General features: G+C 36.0%; 1 protein-coding gene and 1 long non-coding RNA gene across 5 annotated transcripts in view; one reads left to right on the top strand and one right to left on the bottom strand.

Moving 5' to 3' along the window:
* Positions 1–23,147, bottom strand: part of col5a1 (procollagen, type V, alpha 1) — a 100,608-nt gene that overhangs the window by 69,156 nt on the left and 8,305 nt on the right. For all 4 annotated transcript variants that reach the window (XM_082141551.1, XM_082141553.1, XM_082141552.1 and 1 more), the window contains exon 2: positions 2,973–3,140. In XM_082141551.1, coding sequence (XP_081997677.1) covers positions 2,973–3,140 — 168 coding nt within the window. The remainder of the gene's footprint in view (positions 1–2,972; positions 3,141–23,147) is intronic.
* LOC309478219 overlaps positions 21,244–23,147 on the top strand; it is a 248,457-nt gene continuing 246,553 nt past the window's right edge. The window contains exon 1 of the long non-coding RNA XR_014198871.1: positions 21,244–21,469. This is a non-coding gene — a long non-coding RNA (uncharacterized lncRNA). The remainder of the gene's footprint in view (positions 21,470–23,147) is intronic.

A 23,147-nucleotide genomic window follows, 5' to 3' on the forward strand; every position in this document is an offset into this window, starting at 1 on the left:
CAATAAACAACACTGAAAAGTAATTAAAGTAGATTTAGATTTAGTTAGTAGCCTATGGTTTGCTGGTCTTTAAACTGGTCTCCCAACCTGGCCAAGCTGACAAGTGCCCAAAACCCCTCTAAAACCAGCTAATTAGACTAGATTGGGAGACCGACTAAAGCTATTCAAATCAGCTTTGATACATATTCCGTTAAGGTCTGAAATACATATACATAGTACATTTAAATTCTGGAAGAGCCATCTCTGAATGTAGCGTTTTGACCCGGCTCTTGACTTTCCACCATGTTTACAAACCATCTCCAGACCTCCAGTGACCTATGACCCCTCTCTGTTACCATGAAGACACGGCACAAAAGGGAGACAATAGCCTTATGGGTATGGATGAGGAGGAGGAAAGAGACAAGAGGAGGAGGAGTTATGAAAACATGAGGAAAAAGAATAGGCACATTTTGACCATGAGAGTTTTTCTTATCCTGCTGTGCATGTGTGTGTGTGTGTGTGTGTGTGTGTGTGTGTGTGTGTGTGTGTGTGTGTGTGTGTGTGTGTGTGTGTGTGTGTGTGTGTGTGTGTGTGTGTGTGTGTGTGTGTGTGTGTGTGTGTGTGTGTGTGTGTGTGTGTGTGTGTGTGTGTGTGTGTGTGTGTAAAGTAAATCCTGAGCATCTGAGTGAAAAGTGTACAGAGAGAAAGAACAGATGCATTGTATTTGGAGCGATAGATGATTCATTTCTTCCATGTGCTTTCACTCTGTCTGTACGTTCCTCAAGCAGTCAGGAGTGTGTGTTTACTTAGATGTACTTAAGGGACCAAATCTTCCCCAGAAGTGAGTTAAATCTGACAAAACCTCCCTTCTGGGGACATCTGGGGACATCCTCAAAGGTCAAATTAATCATAAATGAAGAGATGTGTTTTTTTTAGAGGCAACAGAAATCAATGACAAATTCCCATTAAATCATATGTGTAAAGCTATCTTCTGCATTCAAAAACTGCTAGATGAATCATCTAAAGTCCAAAGAGTTTTAAGTTGACTTTTTAAGCAAAAAAAAAATAAAATAAAAAAATAGTTAAGTTAAGTTAAGTTAAGTTAAGTTAAGTTAAGTTAAGTTAAGTTAAATTAAATTAAATTAAATTAAATTAAATTAATAATTAAAAATAATTAAAAATTATCAAATAATAATAATAATAATAATAAAAATTATAAATTTTACCTTCCTGGGTTATATTTAGTTTATTTTTAAATAAAATAATATCAAATAAAATAAATTTACATTTTACCATTGCTGTTTTTATTTTATTTTATTTTATTTATATAGTAATACATCAAATGAAATACTGTAAAACAAATAACTAATGATTTATCTTTACCTTAAAACATTTTTTTTTTAAATGATTGATGAATAAATATACTTCTCCAATAAGAAAACTATGCTATGGTGCATTAGATTTTAGAGAATAAAAAAAAGCTATCTTAGTAGGCAGTAGTATGTGCTATATGTATATGCTATATATGTTTTATATAAGCCTCTGCATCTGAAACAAACTTATGAAGCTTAAGCAAATACTGTCCATGTAAGCAGCTCATAGAGTCTGGAACACAGCCACTGCAAGCTGAAGTAAGTGACTCAGTTTGATTTAGCCTCATCTAGTTTAGTCTCATTATGCTGGTATTGCATCTCTCTCCTCATCTGCCTCGTCTCTCCCTCCTTCCATCAAATTCTTGAGATTTTCAGAGTTCCTGCCAAAAGCAGAGTTTTAGGGCACGGTGACTTTCCGGCCCTTTGTGTAGAGGCGAGTTGCTCAGACACACACTTACACACACACACACATAGACGGATCTGAGAGTGACACGTACAGTAAGGCCCAAAATATATTTAATTACACAATGTTTTTTAGTTACGTAAGCTTGATTTCACACGTCACCGTCTTCCGAAATGTGTCTGAATGCAATTCATAAGAAAACACAAGAACATTTGTGTTTTCAAAAATGGATATTAGCATGTAAGGTGGTTTCCCAAAGTCTGAGACCACTAGTAAAAAATGTAAGTAACACTTTAGTTTAGGGTCCAATTCTCACTCTTAACTAGTTACTTATTAGCATGCATTTTAGGATATTGGATTGGCTGTTTATTAGTACTTATAAAGCACATATTAATGCCTTATTCTGCATGACCATATTCTACATCCCTTACTTAACTAACATATATTAATAAGCAGTAATTAGGAGATAACTGAGGCAAAAGTCATAGTTAATAGTTAGTTAGTAGTGAGAATTGAACCCTAATCTAAAGTGTGACCAAATGTTGCTATTTTGCATCAGTTAATAATTTAAAACATTTTTCATATATGTATTAAATTATAATAATAAAGATCTAGCTGAAAAGTTTAAATGAAATTGAATAAACATGAATTTCAGAGAATCTTAGCATTTTTCTCTATTAAAATAAAATAAAATAAAATAAAATAAAATAAAATAAAATAAAATAAAATAAAATAAAATAAAATAAAATAAATAAAATAAATAAAATAAAATAAAATAAAATAAAATAAAATAAAATAAAATAAAATAAAATAAAATAAAATCTTACAGGGTTTTATAATTTATTATGTTTTAAATCCCAGGTTAAAATGAAAAAGAAGATGTCCATGTGGTCTCAGACTTTTGGCCCCATTGTACATGCAACAGGGTTGTTCTTTGGTCGTTTTTTACGCCTGCTTACTTGCATAGAAATTTTTTCTGGCTCAAGAGTGAGAAATGCAGTCACATTAGAATACAGAGGAATTGCATCATCTCTCTCATTTGTCTAAATACATTATACAGTGTGTCTACAGAGGATGTGAAGTTGAAAGAAAGAGTTTCTGAATATTTAGGGCAGAGTGTCTGTGTCCTCTGAAAAGACAGCGGCAGCCCAAACACACACTGGAAAGAATGAAGAAAAGGTGCACCTGTGTGTTTTTATGCGTGCTCAGGTACTCACAGGGGTAGAGTTGTTTCGTAGGAGCGCTAAGCTGTGCATCTTTTGTGACTCTGTAGGCGACATCAGGCCCTTTTGAGGACTTCCTGTGTGTGCACAAGCCTGTAGTTTTCGTTACACCCTCTGGCAAACTGTGAAAATCTAAAATCTTTAGGAGATCGGCTGGCTCAGCTGCAAAAAAAGGAGAGACACAGAGACACAAAATTAGTTTAGCCATTTCAAGTCACATATAAAGATCATCAACTTTATATTATATTATATTATTTTATATTATATTATATTATATTATATTATATTATATTATATTATATTATATTATATTATATTATATTATATTATATTATATTATATTGAAATATTTTATCATTAAACAATTCAGCACCATCAAATCTGTATGTGATTTGTGTTAAAAATTGGAAAATAAAAACTGATGACCTGCTACATTTCCCAAAAAGTGCATTACACAAACAGCATTTTAATAATGTTATTTTTGCATTTTTATCTTTCATTTTTGTACATTATTTGATTGGACAGCAAAAATTAAGGCATCTTTAAATCACATTAGAATTGCAAAATCACCTTGAAAGTATGGCTATGGACACGAGAGCATTTGCGTATGTCTAATATGACATTAGTAAATGTATATATGTTTACATGATAACCTGTTGACTTCTTACACAAGGATCTCTTGTACTAACCGATTATGGTTAAACTATTTTCTTTAAATGTTACATTTTGAAAGAATTCCCATGTAAATAGCCATGAAGCTGTGTTAACTGTTTATTATTGTCTTAGTTCTGAAAAGTTATATAAAAATAAAGTTAAAAAATATATATATTTGCAAAATAACCGACTTTCTTGAACTAAACATGCAAAATACTGAGGTCATGTGACAACATAGCATACTACCACATGACAACAACACAGGATACTACCATTTTAATCATGTAAGTATGCATGCTGAAAATATTCTGCATTATACATTGCATATGATAGTATGCAAGTATTCAATAAGCAACACACACCATGAGAACGACCATGAGAACGACCCAACACAGAACAACAAACCCAGCCAAGTGTTGAATGTCTTTAGAGGTCGGCTGACCATATGAACACTGGACACACTGTCTACAAAGTTGCAGACACACAACCTTTCCACTCTAGTGGAGATATCGAGTGAAGACCACACACAGTTCCTACGTCTGCTTTGTGACAGGCTTTAAATGCACATATGCACACACATTTGTGGTAAAGTGTTTGTGTGTGTTTAGGTGATCAACTTGAGGAACAATTTCATTGTCTGCAAATCACCTCCAGCTGCCGCTTGTTAAAATCCCTCGAGGAACACACACACACACACACACACACACACACACACACACACTTGGTCATTATTTTAAGCACGTCTTATTTACATTGAAGACAGTGTTTATCCATGACCTCTTGGTGTGATTCTGATCAGGTCAGTCTGATTTAGTCTAGAAGACAGCGCTGAGACGCTTCAGAGCGTTTACATTTTTCCTCTAGGTATTTATATGAAAGTCCGTCTGTTCATTTCACTGCCGCTCACAAAGAGAAACTAAAAAGAATATTTGAAAAGTGCGCATCTTTAAAGCTGAAACCAAATTTGACACTCTTCGCTTTTTTAATACATGTTTTTGTTCTAATTCTGGATTATGCACTTGCTCCAAAGAAAACATTTTTGTTTTCATAATCTTTCTTTCATCAAAATGCAACATCTTTCTTATCCTCAGAAATACAGCCCAATAGATATTTAGTCACTGTTAGCAAACTCTCATTTGTCTGGCTTTATGTAACGCCCACTTTTAACAGTCCAATCAATTTCTCGATGGACAAAATCAAGCCCCGCCCCTTTATTTTTTTTTGTTGAATATCCTGTTTCGCTTAGACATGCGGTACATCACGTTACAGGTTTAAAATGGGTTGTAAATACTAATTTATGACGTATTTTCTCCAAAACGAATAGCATGAGTTTGGTGTGGGGCGATCCATTTCTCTGACTAATTAACTTAATTTTTATTTATTGACATAAGTACTAAACAATAAAATCTTTTTGACTTAATGGTCAATAGAAATCACTCATAAAAAAAGTTTTTGTTAATATTATAATATTTAAAAGAATATAGTGTATAGTATAGTATATTCATTTTGTCAAAATAAACAAATATTAATATTTAATAATAATAATTTATAATATAATATATATTTTTTTTTTGTAAATGGCATTCCTGTAGCTCAAACAGTAGAGCATGACAGTAACAACACTGAGATCATGGATTCAATTCCCAGGAACTGCGTAAGCTTTGTAAAATATGTCCCTTGAATGCAATAGAATAGATAAAAGTGTCAGCAAAAATGCATAAAGGGTAAATGTTACGTAAATGAACTAATGAAAAATACTGAACATTGTGACTATACTCTAAACACATGAAACCGATCTTAATAGCAATATTACAAACCTAATTTACATTTGTCAAATGCACACATAACAATATAATACTCGCCCAAAGACTTTAACTTCAGAATCATTTGATTTTAGTCAAGATTAATTCACACCAATTGTAAATCTGCTTATTTTGGCACACGGCAAAGCTCGTGTTATTGACTTTGGCAAACGGCTGATACGAACATAAAAGTAATATCATCAGACAAGATCATGTATACACACACACACAAACACATTTTCAGCGCCTGAGGAATTTGATAGCACTCATCATCATGAACGGGACACTGTAATCAGAGCACTTGTACTAAAATGATACAGCAACTGCAATAATTCAGCTGATTACACTATAATGAGATTGTTCTGAGCACCTGTGGGAAGTGCTGAGACAGACAGAGGCGTCAGAGATGCGGATCGGTGAACCACGCTGAGGTTCTCTGGTTAGCCAAAGCTATTCGGCAGTCCCTGTCAAAGTATAGCAATGAGGTTTGCTAAGGTAAAACGCATCTCTATGGTTAAAGGATATAAGTGCTCCAAGGGCTTCCCCAAAATTAGCTGGTTTATATTTATAGGTCTTAAAATGACATGCTTTACCAGCTCGATGATAACGTGGTGTCAGTCAACAACACCTTAATTTAGACTTAGCAAATTGCATATCGTTAACATAGCCAGCTGTGGGAAATAAAAGCACGCCTGAACTTTACATTTGCGGAAGATACTTTGTCAAATGTAAGATCGCATACTAAGTCACAGCAGGTGTTTTGATATGCATAAATGGTAATAGTTGCAGATATGAAGGTTTGTCGCACATAGAAGAGCAAACGCTTCGCTATAGTGTGTGTGTGTGTGTGTGTGTGTGTGTAATGAACTATCTCTCATGTAAACAGGCTGCTGCTAGAATCAACATTTAGCTCGGCACTGGAGGAGAAAACATGAGCGCTTGCAGGCAGAGCTAATATTGACCTCAGTAAGCATTAGCTACGCGTCAAACTTTCACAAAAGTATATATATGTTTTCTTAAGGATGTTTAGGGGCAAAGCTGTAAATGGAGGCCGATGTGTTACAGCTGTTTTTCCACACAAGACCCACAGCAGGGAATCAAGACCTGCAAACACAGTGTGACCCACTAACCCACTTACAGAAGTTCAGCATTAAAAACTCAACATAAAAAAAAAATATTTGTAATTCTTTTTAGTACATTTATGGTGTATGGTTCTCTAAAGATGACTCGGATCAGTTTGGGGTAGGGAAGATTTTTTTATGTTTTTGACTCAATGTTGCATTTATTAGAGCAAAAATGCAGTAAAAATAGAAATATTATTACATTACATTACCAAATGTGAAATATTATTACCATTTAAAATAACTGTTTTCTATTTGAATATATTTTAAAATGTAATTTATTCCTGTGACGCAAAGCTTAATTTTCAGCATTATTACTCCAGTCTTCAGTGTCACATGATCCTTCAGCGTTCTGATTTGCTGCTCAAAAAACCTTTCTTATTATTATTATTATCCATGTTGAAAGCCGTTGCTGTTTAATATTTTTGTGGAAACCATGATACATATTTTTCAGGATTCTTTAATGAATAGAAAGTTAAAAATAACAGCATTTATTTGAAATAGAAATCTTTTGTAACATTATAAACATTGAATTTTGATCAGTTTAATGCATCCCTGCAAAATAACAGTATCAATTCTTTTCCTGACTTTCCAAACTTTTGAACTAGTGTAAATAATATAAATATGTACATAATAATATACATACAAATACTTTAAGGTTCTAATTAGAACCTTTATCTTCAAAAATTAATTCTTAGAGACACAAATCACTAGAACAAACTAAAAAGATTTATTTAAAAAATGGATATTTCTGGTTCTAATTCTGATTGGATGCTCAAAGCTGTGGTAAATTCTACATTAATGAATCAAATTGCAATAAACATCCTACAGATACAGAACAGAACTGAACTATATTACTGTACCTGGTAGAAAACAATTAGTATGATCATTATAAATACATTTAAAAATGTACTGAATATTGGGGACTTTTATTTCTGTTGCCGCAATTTAAAAAAATCAAAAAGCCACTAGAAGCAGAGTGCATTATAGCGTTTTAGGTCTAAAAACACAACTTACTATGGTAAAAATAATAATAAAAAAATAAATAAATCATTGTAGCATGCTGTCTCAGGTGGCTTCTTGATTTAATTCACCAGATCAATAGGATTGTGTGCGTATATATGGTGTTCTCAGTGCAGTGTCAGCTGTGTGTACTCAGTATTTGACCCGTTCAGGTGAGTATGTGTGTACATATTTAAGCCGTAAGTGAATTTGATGTTTTACAACATACTTCACAGCTCTGGTAAAGTGGAATCTATCAACATCCTGTAAAATGTCATGTTTAATATCACCCACACATACAGGACCTGCTCAGGTGAAGCACTCGGGTTCACCTTACAGTCAACCACACAGTGTGTGTGTGTGTGTGTTTACACTCTTAAAGAGGCGTCCCTGAGGAACAGAAACATCACCTGTTGAGATTTACTCAGTCACCGCAGTATTTCCCTCTGCAAACACCCACAGACCACAGCTCAGGTGTGTGTAAACATTCCCATTCACAACTTATTAGGAGGAAGAATTGCTGTTCCTAAACATCGACTGCCACACACACACATTTCCTGGGATGATTATAATTAGACGAAAATGTCTGCAATTAAAATAAACAGGAAATAAGAATAAATCAAATGAACATAATGACTAATCTCTCCATCTCTGAGCATTAAACGTGTTGGGTTTCAGTGCCAACTTTTAATTACATATCGACAGCAAAACAGATGCCAGACGCACACACACAGTTAAAAACATAAACACATCAAAACAACCACATCCAAAACCGCACAACACACAAAATCATACTGCTTAACTTACTGCACAACACACACACACACACACACACACACAACTACTCCTGATCTCAGAGATCTGGCACTACTTTGGAAAGCCGCCCAAGATTATAAATGTTAAAAGCTAAAAATGTTCTGACTCGTTGCTTTAAAATGTTCAAATAAAAGTGTGATTAAGTAAGCACTGGTTTTGAAAAACCTTTGCTTAAACATGCATATACCCAGTAAACAAAAAATATGGTCGAAGTTTGCTAAAGTTCCCATTAAGTTATGAAAAGTCATTTCAGAATGTTCTCAGAATGTTCAAAATGTCCAGATTTTTTAATGTTTTAAAATGTTTTTCCTTGCATATATGTGAACGTTCTCTGAATGTTCTCTGAACCATCTAGTAACGTTTAAAAAACTATAAACAAACATTCAGAAAAGCATTCAATAAATGATGTACAAGTAACAATTTTGTGCTAATGTTTCAAGTAATTAAAGACCAGATAACTTCGAACAAACAAACGTTTTAATGTTACTGGAAGAAAGTTTGTTCATCTCAAAAACAGCACAGCTCAGCTGAACTCTTTACCACCAAACACCCCAGATCAGTTTATTACAGGCTGTTTGATCACATTATAAATGTTTAAGCTTCTCAAAAGCTCATTAAACCAAATCACACTGAATTAAGGAGCTTTAATGTGATGCTAATACTAGATTTAAACTTCCTGACGGATATAGCACTGCTTTCAGAGCAGAAGAATAATGTGAATATTTTAGGCAAGTCTACATTTTATTTTATTTTTAGTTTGTATAAATGATATATCACTGCCATGACACTCATCACATTCACATTGTCAGCATACAGGTTAAAAAAACATGTAGGACATTCCACAAATTACAGTTCTATATGCAAATAAATGAATGAAGACCAATCATATTTCAGTTTTTAAATACACTACCTTTCAAAAGTTTGGGGTCAGTAAGAGTTTAAAATAAATAAATAATAATAAGTCTCTTCTGCTCACCAAGGCTGCATTTATTTAAGCAAAACTACAGTCAAAAAAAGGAAATATTATGAAATGCTAGTACAATTTAAAATAACTGCTTTCTATTTGAATATATATAAAAAAAATATTTAAAAAAATATTCCTCTGATCAAATCTGAATTTTCAGCATCATTACTCTAGTTTTCAGTGTCACATGATCCTTCAGAAATCATTATAATATGATGATTTGCTGCTCAAGAAACATTTCTGATTATTATCAATGTTTAAAACAGTTGTGCTTCATATTTTTGTGATAAAATTTGCTGAATAAAAGTATTAGAACTTGCTGATTAAAAGTAATAATTTCTTTAAAACTCTTACTGACCCCAAACTTTTAAATGGTAATGTATGAATATGAATATTATATACAGATTCTGAACAGTGAACATGGCCTATGGGAGATTTTAATCTCCAAGCATTCATCTTATTTTTTTTTTTAAAATAAAAAGCACATGTAAGGTTGAAATTATTAATGAAGTTTAAATTCATTTCTGTACCTTAAAGTTCCCATGTGTAATTTCTGTCCCACTAAAACTCTTCAGTGGTTAACCTCTCGCAAAGGACGGGTAATTAACGACAAACTGATCACATGATGACCTGGATCTTCATCACAGCATCATGAGAATCAAACAAATGTTCAATATTCAGCACAGAATCAAGTTTGCTTTCAGCAGAGAGCTCTGAGCTTCAGGTCACTGAGGTCGTTCTGTATAAAATGAATCATCGTTTTTGACCTCCACTTGAGCATGACATGCAAACACTTCCAATATGCATGCAGGGTTGGGAAACAGCTTGGACCTTGTGAACACACAATCATGTGGCAGAGAAACTAGCAAACACACACACACACACACACACACACACACAGGAAGGTGAATGGAGGAGACACAGGAAGACTGTTGGCAAGATGAATTCTCTCTCTTTCTCTCTATTCCCATCATGAGATATTGACCAGACTGACTAAGTATTTTTAATCGCAAAACAACAGGAAATGGATGAGATAAGAGAATGACATACACATATTTATTTGGCAGACATAAAACATCCAAGTTCATGCATTTCTATTTTTACTGAATCCCATGAGCTTAAGTAACTTACATTGACATTGAATACCCTTAAAACACCCTAAAAACTGAATGAACTCCCTGGCAACCACTCACAACTGTTTGCATACAGTATAGCCTATATAAATTATTAGGGATGTCCCCGAAGCCTAATTCCGAATTCGGAAAGGCACGGAAAATGAGTAACGTATTCTAGTACGGAGGTCCTAAAGTGACATGGTTTGGCTTGCTGCGGGAGTCGTTTACAGTACAGTACATCAGAAGTCATTTATCATGTGAAGATAGTAAGGAGAGATGACTGACAGGACGATGGCAACAGATCCTGAGAGTCAAATAACAGAGCATTTCATGAGAAACAAAATATTGATCCTAATACATCTGCAGTGTGTGTTTATGTGGCCCTGGTGAACCCTACGTTATACTAACTGATGTTTTTTTTGTTGAAAATATTAAAATGTAGAAAGTTTTCTGTGGTTTAGAGGTGGGGTTATGGGACAGAATATATGATTTGTACAGTATAAAAATCATTATGTCTATGGAGAGTCCTCTAAAAACCACATATACAAGTATGTGTGTGTATGTGTGCGTGCGTGCATGTGTGTGTGCGTTTCAGAAACACACACAGATAACACTCACTGTCTGTGAGATGGAAAAATTTACTCAACACAAGATCAGCGCTATAAACACAAGCAAACTTCTCGCTCTCCTTCTCATCTCTCAAACATTCACATAATGTGTATACAAAAATATATGTATATCATCTCAGTGTTGCATAGTAATTTAAAATGTAATTTAAAAAGCAGCACAACTGTTTTCAACATTGATAATAATAAGAAATGTTTCTTGAGCAGCAAATCAGCATATTAGAATGATTTCTGAAGGATCATGTGACACTGAAGACTGGAGTAATGATGCTGAAAATTCAGCTTTGCATCACAGGAATAAATTACATTTGAAAATATATTCAGATAGAAAAAATTTGGAAATATAATAATTTTCACAATATTACTATTTCTACTGTATTTATGATCAAATAAATGCAGCATTGAAGAGCAGAAAAGACTGTTACATTTTTATTTTATTTTTTTATCTTACTGTACCAACCCTAAATGATACAGAATACACAGGAAGGCTCTAGATGGTGTAGTTTTGACATTTACCAGCAGGGGCAAATTGAGCCATGCTAACCAGCTAAACCTTTAACCAGATGGAATCACAAGACTCATCACTGGACTATCACTGTTAATGAACTGATAATGTAACCTAAGCTTTATATAATGTAAAGAACATTACTTAACATTAAAGTATTAAAAGTATTACTTTTAATAGGATTCTTTGCTGAATTTAAAGTTCTAAAGAACAGTATTTATTTGAAATAGAAATCTTTTGTACGTTATAAATGTCTTTACTGTCATTTTTGATCAAACAAAGCACTCACGTCGCTTCATAAAACTGAGGTTAAACCACTGGAGTCAAATTTCTTTAATGATGTCTTTACTACCTTTCTGGGGCTTGAAAGTGGTAGTTGTGTGGATGGAAGGACAGAAAGCTCTCAGATTTCATTAAAAAGATTTTCACTTGTGTTCTGAACATGACTGAAAGTCTTACAGGTTTGGAACGACATGAGGGTGAGTAATTTATGACAGATTGATCATTTTTGGCTGAACTAACCTTTTAATTTCTTTAAAAATCTTTAAAAGTCTTAACATTATTAACACTAATAGGGTCACAACTAGCAGAATACGTTTTCCACAATGCAACATTTGCACACAGACCAGAAATGATTTGAGTTCCTTTACAAAACTTAACTGTGCATATCCAAAGCACATCTGGAGCGAGTGAAACGTCTCATGTTTACTGCGGTTCTGTGGATTTTGAACCAAGAAAGGTTTCAAATGTTCTAGGATGCCTAGAATGTTCCATAAAATATAAAACCACATCAGACCGTAATGATGGAGAAATTACTCGTATGCGCTACCACTTTAGATTAATCCATGAAAATCTGACCTTAAAAAACCAGAAGAAGGTGTCAATCACTGATTTAAATCGCACCGTGATGTCATTGTTCATTGGAGCACAGCTTTACAGTGGCATTTGATTCTGACACATTTGAGTAGTTTTGGAAGCGTGTCAGGAAAATGAAAGATCTGTGAAGCAATAACTTCAGAGAGAGAAAGACTTGCATGCATAAGACAACAGTTAAATGTTCATTCTGAAACTCAACCATTATGTTCAAAGTGACTGTAGCCCCTTTCACACAGCGCGTTGATCCCGGATAATTGCCGTAAATGTGCTAGAGTGCCTTCTGTGTGAACGCAAACACGTCCCCGGGATTGATGCCGGGATCGATGCCGGGATCAGTCCCGGAACGCGCCCCGTTAAAACAAAAGCCAGGACCAATGCCGTAAGGGGTATTTTGTTGCTCTTAGAAGTTTGTGTTCGTCATCAACAAAGAAAGAACGAAAAAATATCTGCAAACTAGAATGAAGCCGAGATTAGGAGCTCCTTACTATCCGCGCTGAAGCTGAGATTGTTCGCCAGCTTTGTGGAACGGTACGTGATGCGTTAGTGTACGACCGAATCTGGAAAAAAATGCTCGAGCGTGGTTTCTCGAGATCGAAAGCGCAGATCATTAGTAAACTTAAGACGCTACGTAAAAAAATCCAGCAAGTGCACGACTACAATGGAAAGAGCGGTAGCGGAGGATTAGACTGGCCTTTCTACAACACATCCTGACGTCACGTGTCTTTACGGGATCTTTACGGGATGTGTGTGAACGCACACACAGATTCCGGAAAATCACTGGCAGTGTGAATGAACCCAAATCAAACATTATCCATGTATTTTCCGGAATCTCTGTGTGAAAGGGGCTTGTGTGTGTTTTGAGGGGCAGCGGCATAGATTTTCCGCCCTTTTGCAACTCATAGGTGGTTCCTATGGTATTCTGATCAGTTGTTAGCATATTGCTATGATATTACAAAGGTGCGTCCCAATTCAGGCACTTATGCATTATTCTATTCCGATTTGAAGTTTAAATAGTGAGAGTAGTGTGATCACACTGAAAATTCCCAAAAGAAAAAAGTACATTTTAAATACCCGGACGATGCATTTAATGAACCCTTAAACGCATACCTCGGGTCTTTACTGACTCGGGACGTCATTCACGAATCACTACCCTCCTTCTCATTAATTTTTTCAAGTTAGACATCAACCTTCTTAGTATTCCTCAATCAATTCATTATAAACAATATAACATGAAAAAATGTATACAATTATAAAAGAACGCCTGTTTTCCCATTCATTTTTTGTAAAAATGTATTAGGGTCACTAACGACCCATGGTGTGTTACAGTGTAAGTATATTTTCTCTGCACAACAATAATTGAATCTTTGATGACTGAATAATTGCATTTCACCTTTATTCCACAAGGTGTCAATGTCTGATACACAATGATGAAGTGACTTTTCACTCATAGTTATCGCAGGCAGAAAACAAAAGAATAGGAAGTATCATCAGCAAAACTTGGAATGGCTCAGGATTTGATTTACTGCAGAGCAAGTACTGAACGCAATCAGAGATTACGATCACTGTCACTTGATGGCGGATCTGGTGAAAAAGCTGTCAGCGATCAAAATATTGATTTTGAAGATGTTAGTTTTGATAGTTTTGAGAATATGTTTGATGTCACGAATATTAGCATACTGAATGTTCTGGGAAATGAGTTCTGACGAGGACAGTGATGACAGTATAAAACATCTGCTCAAACTGAACCCTTCCAAGCTACAAAAGTTAACAAACTATACTTTATTTTATTCTTCTGTAATTGTTACTCTAATATCAGGAGAGTTTTAAATTATCCCGACAGATCCATCCGTGTTAGATATAGATCCGGGTCGCTAGACATGAATATGTGTAATAATGAAAAATTCATGCATTTAAGAGTTAACTGAAAAAATTAATGTTGGACACTTCATGCATTAACTATCACAGCTTTAATTATGTAGCAGAGGGGGAGGGGCTTCAGACTCCGATGTTCAATGACAAAATAACCTTATAAAGTTCATACACTATATGGATAAGTACATAGTGTATAAGTGCATAGTGTATAGTGTATAGTGCGTAATATGGGACGCAACTCAAGTGTATTTGCTATCCTGTCACTAAGCTGAGGGTTTTAGGAGGCCGGTGCTGACAGTTTAATGATAGGTCAATCTGAGTGATTGACAGCTCCTCAACCAATAGCAGCCAATCAAGTGGGAGGAATGCCCTGTGGGTGCACGGATGGTGATGGCCATCTATATTACGACCTCACTTCTGGCGCATGCAGGAGGTCACTGTCCACCAACTGACCTTTGACCTGGACAGAGGTGTAATGAGAGGGAGGGCAGGGTTCATAGGGCTAACGGGTAAAATTGCAGGTATTCCGACCAGGTGCTTTGAGCTTCTTACGTGGCTTAAGTATATTTCCTAGTAAACCAATTTAGATTTTTTTCTTCTGTCTCTCTCTCTCTCTCTTTCAGTGGGCTGTTTGAAGTGCACTATAATGGTATGTATGGTTTGGTGGTTTGGTTAGACTGTGTGGTGTTCACTGGTTTCCACTAACTAGAGCAGCAATCAACGACTGACTGATTCAGCAAAACCCATTTAATCTGCCTGCAACATTCACAACACTTTTCATCGTTTTTGATTGTCTAATAAAGTTAAAAAGGCTTCTCTTTCAGCAAAGAGTGTGTAAAGTTTTTCCATGTTAAATGGCTCACGTTCACTGACTGAATCGCTGGCTGGTGTTCAGCATGTGCATTATTAGACACTGGAAACGATGACTCATCTGCTGCTGTACCACAACTCAATCACACACACGATTCATGTACAAATGCATCCAATTCCATCAGCGCACGCAGGAACAACTGCACACTCAGAAGAGAGCAGCATACATCCCTCCCCATGAAATCAAACACACATTTATTACAAAAGAGACACACACGTTAAAAGCATCAAAGAACATTCAAACTCAACTACAAATTCATCCAACCCCATAAACACTAGTCCCATGCTAAGACCAAAGCAGAACAAAACTCCAGCACAACCCTGACAAATGAACTACCGTGATAAAATGACAGCATCAGATGGAAATACAGATGGTGTTTTGATTTAAATCATGTTGCTATTATTCATGTACCATGGTTTTTTAAATATATACTATGCTATATGATATAATAATGCCTTTATGTTTAAAGACATGGTTTTATCATAGTATATTTCAAAACAAACACAGTATAAATATATGTCATTATCATGGTAAATATCCCAAAAATCATGGTACACGTAAAAAAAAAAAAACATGGTACTATCATGGTACTGTGAACAAAAAACAAGGTATTACAAAGGTAAAGTACAAATATATGGTATTATCATGGTAAATGTCCAAAGAAATCATGGTATAATCACGGTACATGTAAAAAACAAACAAAAAAACAAACACGGTATTAACATTGTACCATGTACAAAATACAAGGTATTGCCTGCGTAACGTATATCAATATATGCTATTATCATGGTAAATGTCCAAAAAGCATGGCATTGCTATTGTAAATATAAAAGAGCAGTATTACCATGGTACCAAGTATAAAAATACAGTATTATCATGGTACATGCCCAAAAAAGTATAGTATTATCATGGTATAAAAACAGTATTACCATAGTACCATGTACAAAAAAATGGTAATACCATGGTATGCGCCCAAAAAGCATGGTATAATCAAGGTACATGTAGAAGCCAGAACTACCATGGTATAATGCACAAAAAACAGGGTAATTTACAAAAACAAATACCCCAAAATGATTTGTTACCTTGTACAAAAAACAAGGCAGTACCATGGTACTGTAATTTTTCTTTTAACTCTAATAAAATTGCATTTTATGCTTATATTCTGTTGCATAATACCCGCATTACAAAACAAAATCATAAATGCAGAAAACCATTAAACAGCTCATCACAGTTTCATTAAAATGACTTCAGTCACATGACACGACATACTATTGTATAGTATCGCCAGATTATTACAAGTCTGGAACAAAAGCCTCTCTGTCCTGCGCTGAAGCATGAGTGAAGTGTGTGTGTGTTTAATTCTTTCTGGAGAAAGTTGAACGTTTCTGTGGTTTTTGTGGCCAGTTCATAATGTGATACTGCTACTGCAGAGAGACAGACAGAGAGAGAGAGAGAGAGAGAGAGACTATTTTATATTCTCAGTATGAGGCCAGTGGAAGGAATGTCAGCTTTCCGCACACCACTCCAGAATCCTAAAGTTCTTCTCACATGTCTGGACCTGCAGGGTTCCCTAAACATTTCATGACTAACCCACTGAACAATATTAATCACTCATTACCGACTCCACATTATCGGTAACCCAAGAAAACCTGCAAGTTTTCACAGAACAAAAAAGTGTTCAATAGCATGAGCATTTTCCAGGTGTGCAGGGTCAAAAAGGAGCTGGTGATGTCATTGAACTGTATACTGGATCTTCATGTTGAACAGAACTAAACTCACTCGCTATAGTACTTTTGCATGTTATGTGCACAAGGTGCGAGACATAATTTTACTGTCCTCCTCAATGTAAGTGAAAATGTTGAACTAAGTGACAAAAATATAGGCAATGAGATCATAGATAATATAAAATAAAATAAAATATAAACATTCATGTGATGGTCACCTCTAGGAAGTAAAATAAAATAAATGGGGTAAATATGATGATCACCTTAAGGATGTAAAAAAAGGAAAAGGAAAAAAAGAAAAGAAAATACACATGATGATCACCTCCAGGAAGTAGCCTAAAAATAAAGTAAAATAAGATTTATGGACCACGTCATTGGTCCAGAAATTATAGGCTATTTGCTGTACACACACATGGCAGTGTTTGATTGATTGAGATGCACATTATAGTAAAGCTTTGTAAAACACACACACACACACACACACACAGAGACGTGAGAGAGTCAAGCACGTAACCTTTAGCATTCTGCTCAAATGAAGCATTACAGGACCAACTGCTGCCCTCAAGTGATTCCTCATCCACAGGATAATGAAAACCTTATGAAAACTCAAAGAAGCTTTGAAACCTCATACTGACCTGTACAAACATTTACCATGGTAGTCATAGTTTCTTTTAAAATACCATAATTACTACAGTGATTGTTTCTACAATTGTGGTAAACTGGTATTTGTGACTACTGGCATATGAAAATATACAAAACAACAGACTTATTCTGAAAGCATCTTACCCTGTTTGCAAGAGATCCCTTATCTAGCAATAACAATAGTGCAGTAACTATAGTATTTTAACAGAAACTATGACTATAATGGTACATTTTAGAGAGAAAACAAAAGAATTGTGGGTCACTTTTTGGACGGGGGATCCAGGCATCTGATGTTTTGAAGTGATGTGAACATCTGTGGCATTTCTGAGGCATATGAATGAACGTTTTTCATCTGTTTGTCACACAAAAAGTCTCTTCTTTCCATGAGATGGAAAGATAGATCTGCAGTCACTCACATAAAAAGCAAGAGGGACCATGTGTGTTGGTTATAAACCCCGGGAAATCCCATAATTCCCTGTTTCAGGGTCATGAATGTGGCATGTGAGATATGAGGGCTCTTAATTGCCACAAAAGAGCCCCCCCCCCCCCCCCCCCACCCCACACACACACACCCACACACCCACACACACCCACACACAAGCAAAATACATAATCATACTCAATGCCAGATGTTAAAGGTATAGCGGAGGATCTTTCCAAATTTTAGATAAGACCCGCCCTCTCCACTTTTTGAAAAGTTTGATTGATTCACCAGAATGATTGACAATTAGGAGGACCAATAGTATAGGTTACCCACCAGGAAGTAAAACATCCTCCGCTATACCTTTAACAGAGACAAAAATGATAGGAAGTCACTCATTGTCACAGATTGTTGACGATTTTAGAAACAGAATCTGATGATGATGCAACAAACCTGATCAGAGTTTAACTTTGCAAATGCAACTCGGTGACACACTATCAATATGTATATACATTTCAAAATGAACCATGGAAAACTGTTTCAGAAACTGTTCCCATTCTGAGCCTATCTGATTCATTATGATTTCTGTTAAAAACACCTTTTTGTGAACATATTTTCAATTGATAAAATCACATTGAAAAAAAAAAAATTATTACATTTTTGTCTTGCTTTTCATACATTTTCCAACATTTCTAAACATCATTAAAACAAGATTAATTTAGTTCAGAAGCTAATCTGTGTAGGACATTATGATGATATTCAGAGATTATATATGAATTAAGTGTATTTTTCTTGCCCCACTGACAAATTTAAGTATAAATCCTAAGAAAATTAAAAGAGATTTATGATTAATACAAGAAAAAGATTGTCAACAGTGCAAATAATTAAAAATATATATATATTATATTACATTACATTACATTATATTACAAACTATATACATTTAACATAATTAACATATATATATAAATATTTTTTATGAAATGGGAAAAAAAAGGAAAAAAATGTAGTGTAAGTCATCTTGGCAGTAAGAACGAAAGAAGAAACCTTGAAAAAAAAATATATTGACATATCTCATCCTCTCTTTCAAAAAAGCTCTGCAATCTCACACAATCATCACACACATGCATAAACAGATATAAATGCATAACTCTACAAAAAAAGGGTCAGGTCAGTAGGTCTGCATGGGCATAACTGTGTAAAGCGCAGAATATGTAGACAAACAAACCGTTTTGTGATCAGTGTGAATTCGAAGCACGTTTTGCAACCCTCCGTACCGACATTCGCACTCGTTTCCTCACTGAGAGGACCATGTATTTTTCTTCTGTCTTAATGAAACAGTATTTTATTCCTCTGCTGTTCCACAGCAAGGGGAGGGGAAAAAACATCTGGAAGGCATTTTTCCTTTTTTCCCCCCTCTTTTTTCATTCTTTTTCTCTGGGATCAGCAGACAGCACAATGACGGCTATAGCTTCCAGATGTGAGAACACAAACTCTCGCTCTCACTCGCTCTGATTTCTCCAGTCCTAAACGCCAAGTAATAAAAGAAAACCATCTACGCTGGTCCATCTGTGGCTTTTTGCTCCAAAAACACACATACCCCATGATGCTCTGAGGTGCTCTAGTCATGCTGACACTGAGTTAGCAGCTCAAGCGCAGGTATGTAGGGAATGTTATTTCAGAGGAAGTGTGTGCACATGTGTGAGCTTCATGACAGCCCAAGGGAACCTCAGGCCGTTGTAGGGGTGCTTAGAACTCTAGAGAAGCCAGACACACACACACACACACACACACACACACACACACTGACCACAATTAATCACAACAAAGCCTCAGCAAAGCCCAAACATGGCATCCGTTTAAAAGCTCTGTGAAAGAGTCCATTCATACAGAACAGAGCAGACAGAAATACAATACTCAAAAACTTCAACTTTCAAACTCTGGGAACCAGAGATCTGAACACACACACGCGCATGCATGGCAAACAACAGTGTGTGTGTGTGTGTGTGTGTGTGTGTGTGTGTGTGTGTGTGTGTGTGTGTGTGTGTGTGTGTGTGTGTGTGTGTGTGTGTGTGTGTGTGTGTGTGTGTGTGTGTGTGTGTGTGTGTGTGTGTGTGTGTGTGTGTGTGTGTGTGTGTGTGTGTGTGTGTGTGTGCAGCAGGGGTGGCAGGCTATATCAAGACCAGGTGTAATCCGAAAGACTAAAACCCTGTCTACCCCCCACTCTACTGATGCAACTAGACTGACTTTCTGAAGATGTGAGCAGAAACCCATGCAGAACTCTCCACTGCAGTGCTATAAAGCTGCTAAAGTTGTTCTGAGTGGTTTAAGAATGTTGCTTTGGGCTTTCTAGAGTGTTCTGTGTTTGCTGTGGAGTCACTATGCAGTTGCAAAGATGCTATGAGAGGTTTTAGAATGTTGCTATGGGGTTTCAGCTGTGTTCTATGTGGGTGCTAGGGAGTTGCTATGCAGTGAGAATCTATATGGTTGCTACAGACTTGATTTGCAGTTGGTAAGATGTTCTAACAGGTTTTAGAATGTTGATATGGTGTTCTGTGGTTTCTATGGAGTCATGCAGTTGCAAAGATGCTCTGAGAGGTTTTAGAATGTTGCTATGGGGTTTCAGCTGTGTTCTATGTGGTTGCTAGGGAGTTGCTATGCAGTGAGAATGTTGCTATGGGTTTTTTAGGGGTGTTCTATGTGGTAGCTATGGGATCACTATGTAGTTGCAAATGTGATCTAGGTGGTTTAAGAATGTTGCTATGGGGTTTATATGGTGATCTATGTGGCTGCTAGGGAGTTGCTATGCAGTGAGAATGATACCGTGTGGTTGCTAGGGAGTTGCTATGCAGTGAGAATGTTGCCGTGTGGTTGCTAGGGAGTTGCTATGCAGGTTGTTTAGGTCTTTTGAGAGGTTTCGGAATGTCACTACGTGGTTTCTGGGGTGTTCTATGTTGTTGCAAGGGAGTTGCTAAGGTGTTCTGAGAAGGTGTTCTGGGTGGTTTCTACTAGGTTGTTGCCAAGTCAAAAGAGTCCCCTCGCAAGTCTCTATCTATGATATTCTGGTCTATAGATATGGTCCTTCAAACTCCATTTAATTATCACATAAATGCAGCCTTGGAGAGCATTAGATACTTCTTTCAAAGACATAAAAAATTCAACCAACCTCAAACATTTGAATGGTAGTGTATGAGCAATGACACACTTTAAGTATAAAATAGACAAACCGTTTTAAAGGTACAATATGTAAGAATTTTGCATTAAAATATCCCAAAATCTCAAGGCCAGTGTTATATATTTTGTTAAGTTGATTACTTACAATATCCCAAATGTTTCCAACTATTTTTAAATCGTGAGAAAATTGCGATTTTAACCAAGGAAACGGGGCGTTAGAGCAGGGGGGAGCTGGGAGTCGCCAGTCAATTGCGTCATATCCGCGTCACCCTCGGTTTCCGCTCGTACTGCGTGGAGTCAGAGAATGTGGAGTCCTGGACAAATGCGAAAGTTGTAGTTGTAGCGTCTATCAAGCTACAAACTTTAGCTTGTTTCTTGCAGACTGCAGTCGTTATGGGACACAATTATTCTTTACCGATTGCAGCTGGTTCTGTCGACAAAGCATGCTTAATTTTATATTTTCCAAATGTAGCATTCGGTAATAGTTTTGTTTATGTAAGGAAAGTATTATTGCTTTAGATTTGTGTTTAGTTTATTGACATTGTTTATCACGTCTGGTGTTTATGGCCATGTAAATAAACATAGCATGTGTTATACATAAAGATTAATCAGTATTTTGGCAAATGATGTGGGCATGTTCGAATGTACTTTTACAACAATTGTTTAGAACATGTAAAACTGCGCAGCGTTATCACAACAATGAATTCAACAAATACAGTAACGTTAACATCTATGAAGTATTAAACCTTACTTTTCTTGCGGTTAATTCATTTTAATGAAATAAAAGTGTGATGAGGTTTAAGAGTCAGGAAGGAAGAAGACGCGTCGTCGTGACTGGGACTCGTACTTTATTAAAATAAAGCAAAACAAACAAAAGCCGCGCACAACGCGCATTCACCGTGGCAACCGCGACGGCACAAAACAGTTCAAAAATGAGAGCTCGGATCCACCGGTTTTCTTCCTCTGCGTCCAATTTTCTCTCCAGTCTCTCTCTCGTTCCAGCGCGGCTTATAAGCGGTCTCTCCACGCCGATCACTGCAATAAGACACAGGTGCATTTGCACTTGACCTACTTGCTCGTCTCTTTTCTCTCCCATCACAGACCGCGCTGAACCACGCCCCCCTCGCCACAAAAAGCATGTCATTAAACGCAACATTTATAAAAACAGAACTTAGCCTCATCCATGAACATGATTTTTCGATTCCCGTCTGACTGATTTACATCCACGGTGGAGTTTAAAACGACAGTTCCCATCATTCCACGCTCCTTCACATCGTCATCAAGCTACGCCGTTGTTGTTGTTTGGAATGTAGCGCCCTCTAGCGGCAAAAATTCTTGCATATTGTACCTTTAAGTCATTTCTCACATCAAAACAGTGTGAAATGGATCCCACTCAAAGGGATGTGTTTTCCAGACGTTGTGTCTCAGGATGGGGCACTGTAAACCTCTGGGGTGGTCATAATATGAAGAGCACCACCCACAGTATGCCACCTTTAACCTCTGACCGGTGACCTCATCTCCTGTAGGTCTGCTGTCTTTAACTACTATAACTCACATTCCTTTCTCCCCTCAATCACTTTTTTGTTTTTTTCACTTTCTCCTTTCTTACTCTGATCCTTTCTCTCTGAAACACGCACAGTCCTGAACACTTCTCAACCTCCTTTCTCACTAGAAGATTCATTTAGCAGTTCAGGCCATTTGATTCAATGAACTGCTTCAGAAAACGATTCAATGATTCTTTTGAGTCATCACTCAAGTGAAATAAATATGTTCTTAAATACCGCTGTTAATCATTATTGTTCAATTAAGTTGTTTCAAATATTGCATTGTAGCTTTGTGAACCAATTTAACTAATCTATTCTATTTATATTTATATTAAATATACATATCTTATATTGTAATTCACTTGAATATAAAAACAATTATTTGCTATCTTGTCTTCAGTATGTATGATTATTATCTGATTATGTATGTTTATATATAT

Source organism: Leuciscus leuciscus (genome assembly GCF_965113295.1).
Source record: "Leuciscus leuciscus genome assembly, chromosome: 16".
In the NCBI taxonomy this organism is placed as follows: Eukaryota; Metazoa; Chordata; class Actinopteri; order Cypriniformes; family Leuciscidae; genus Leuciscus; species Leuciscus leuciscus.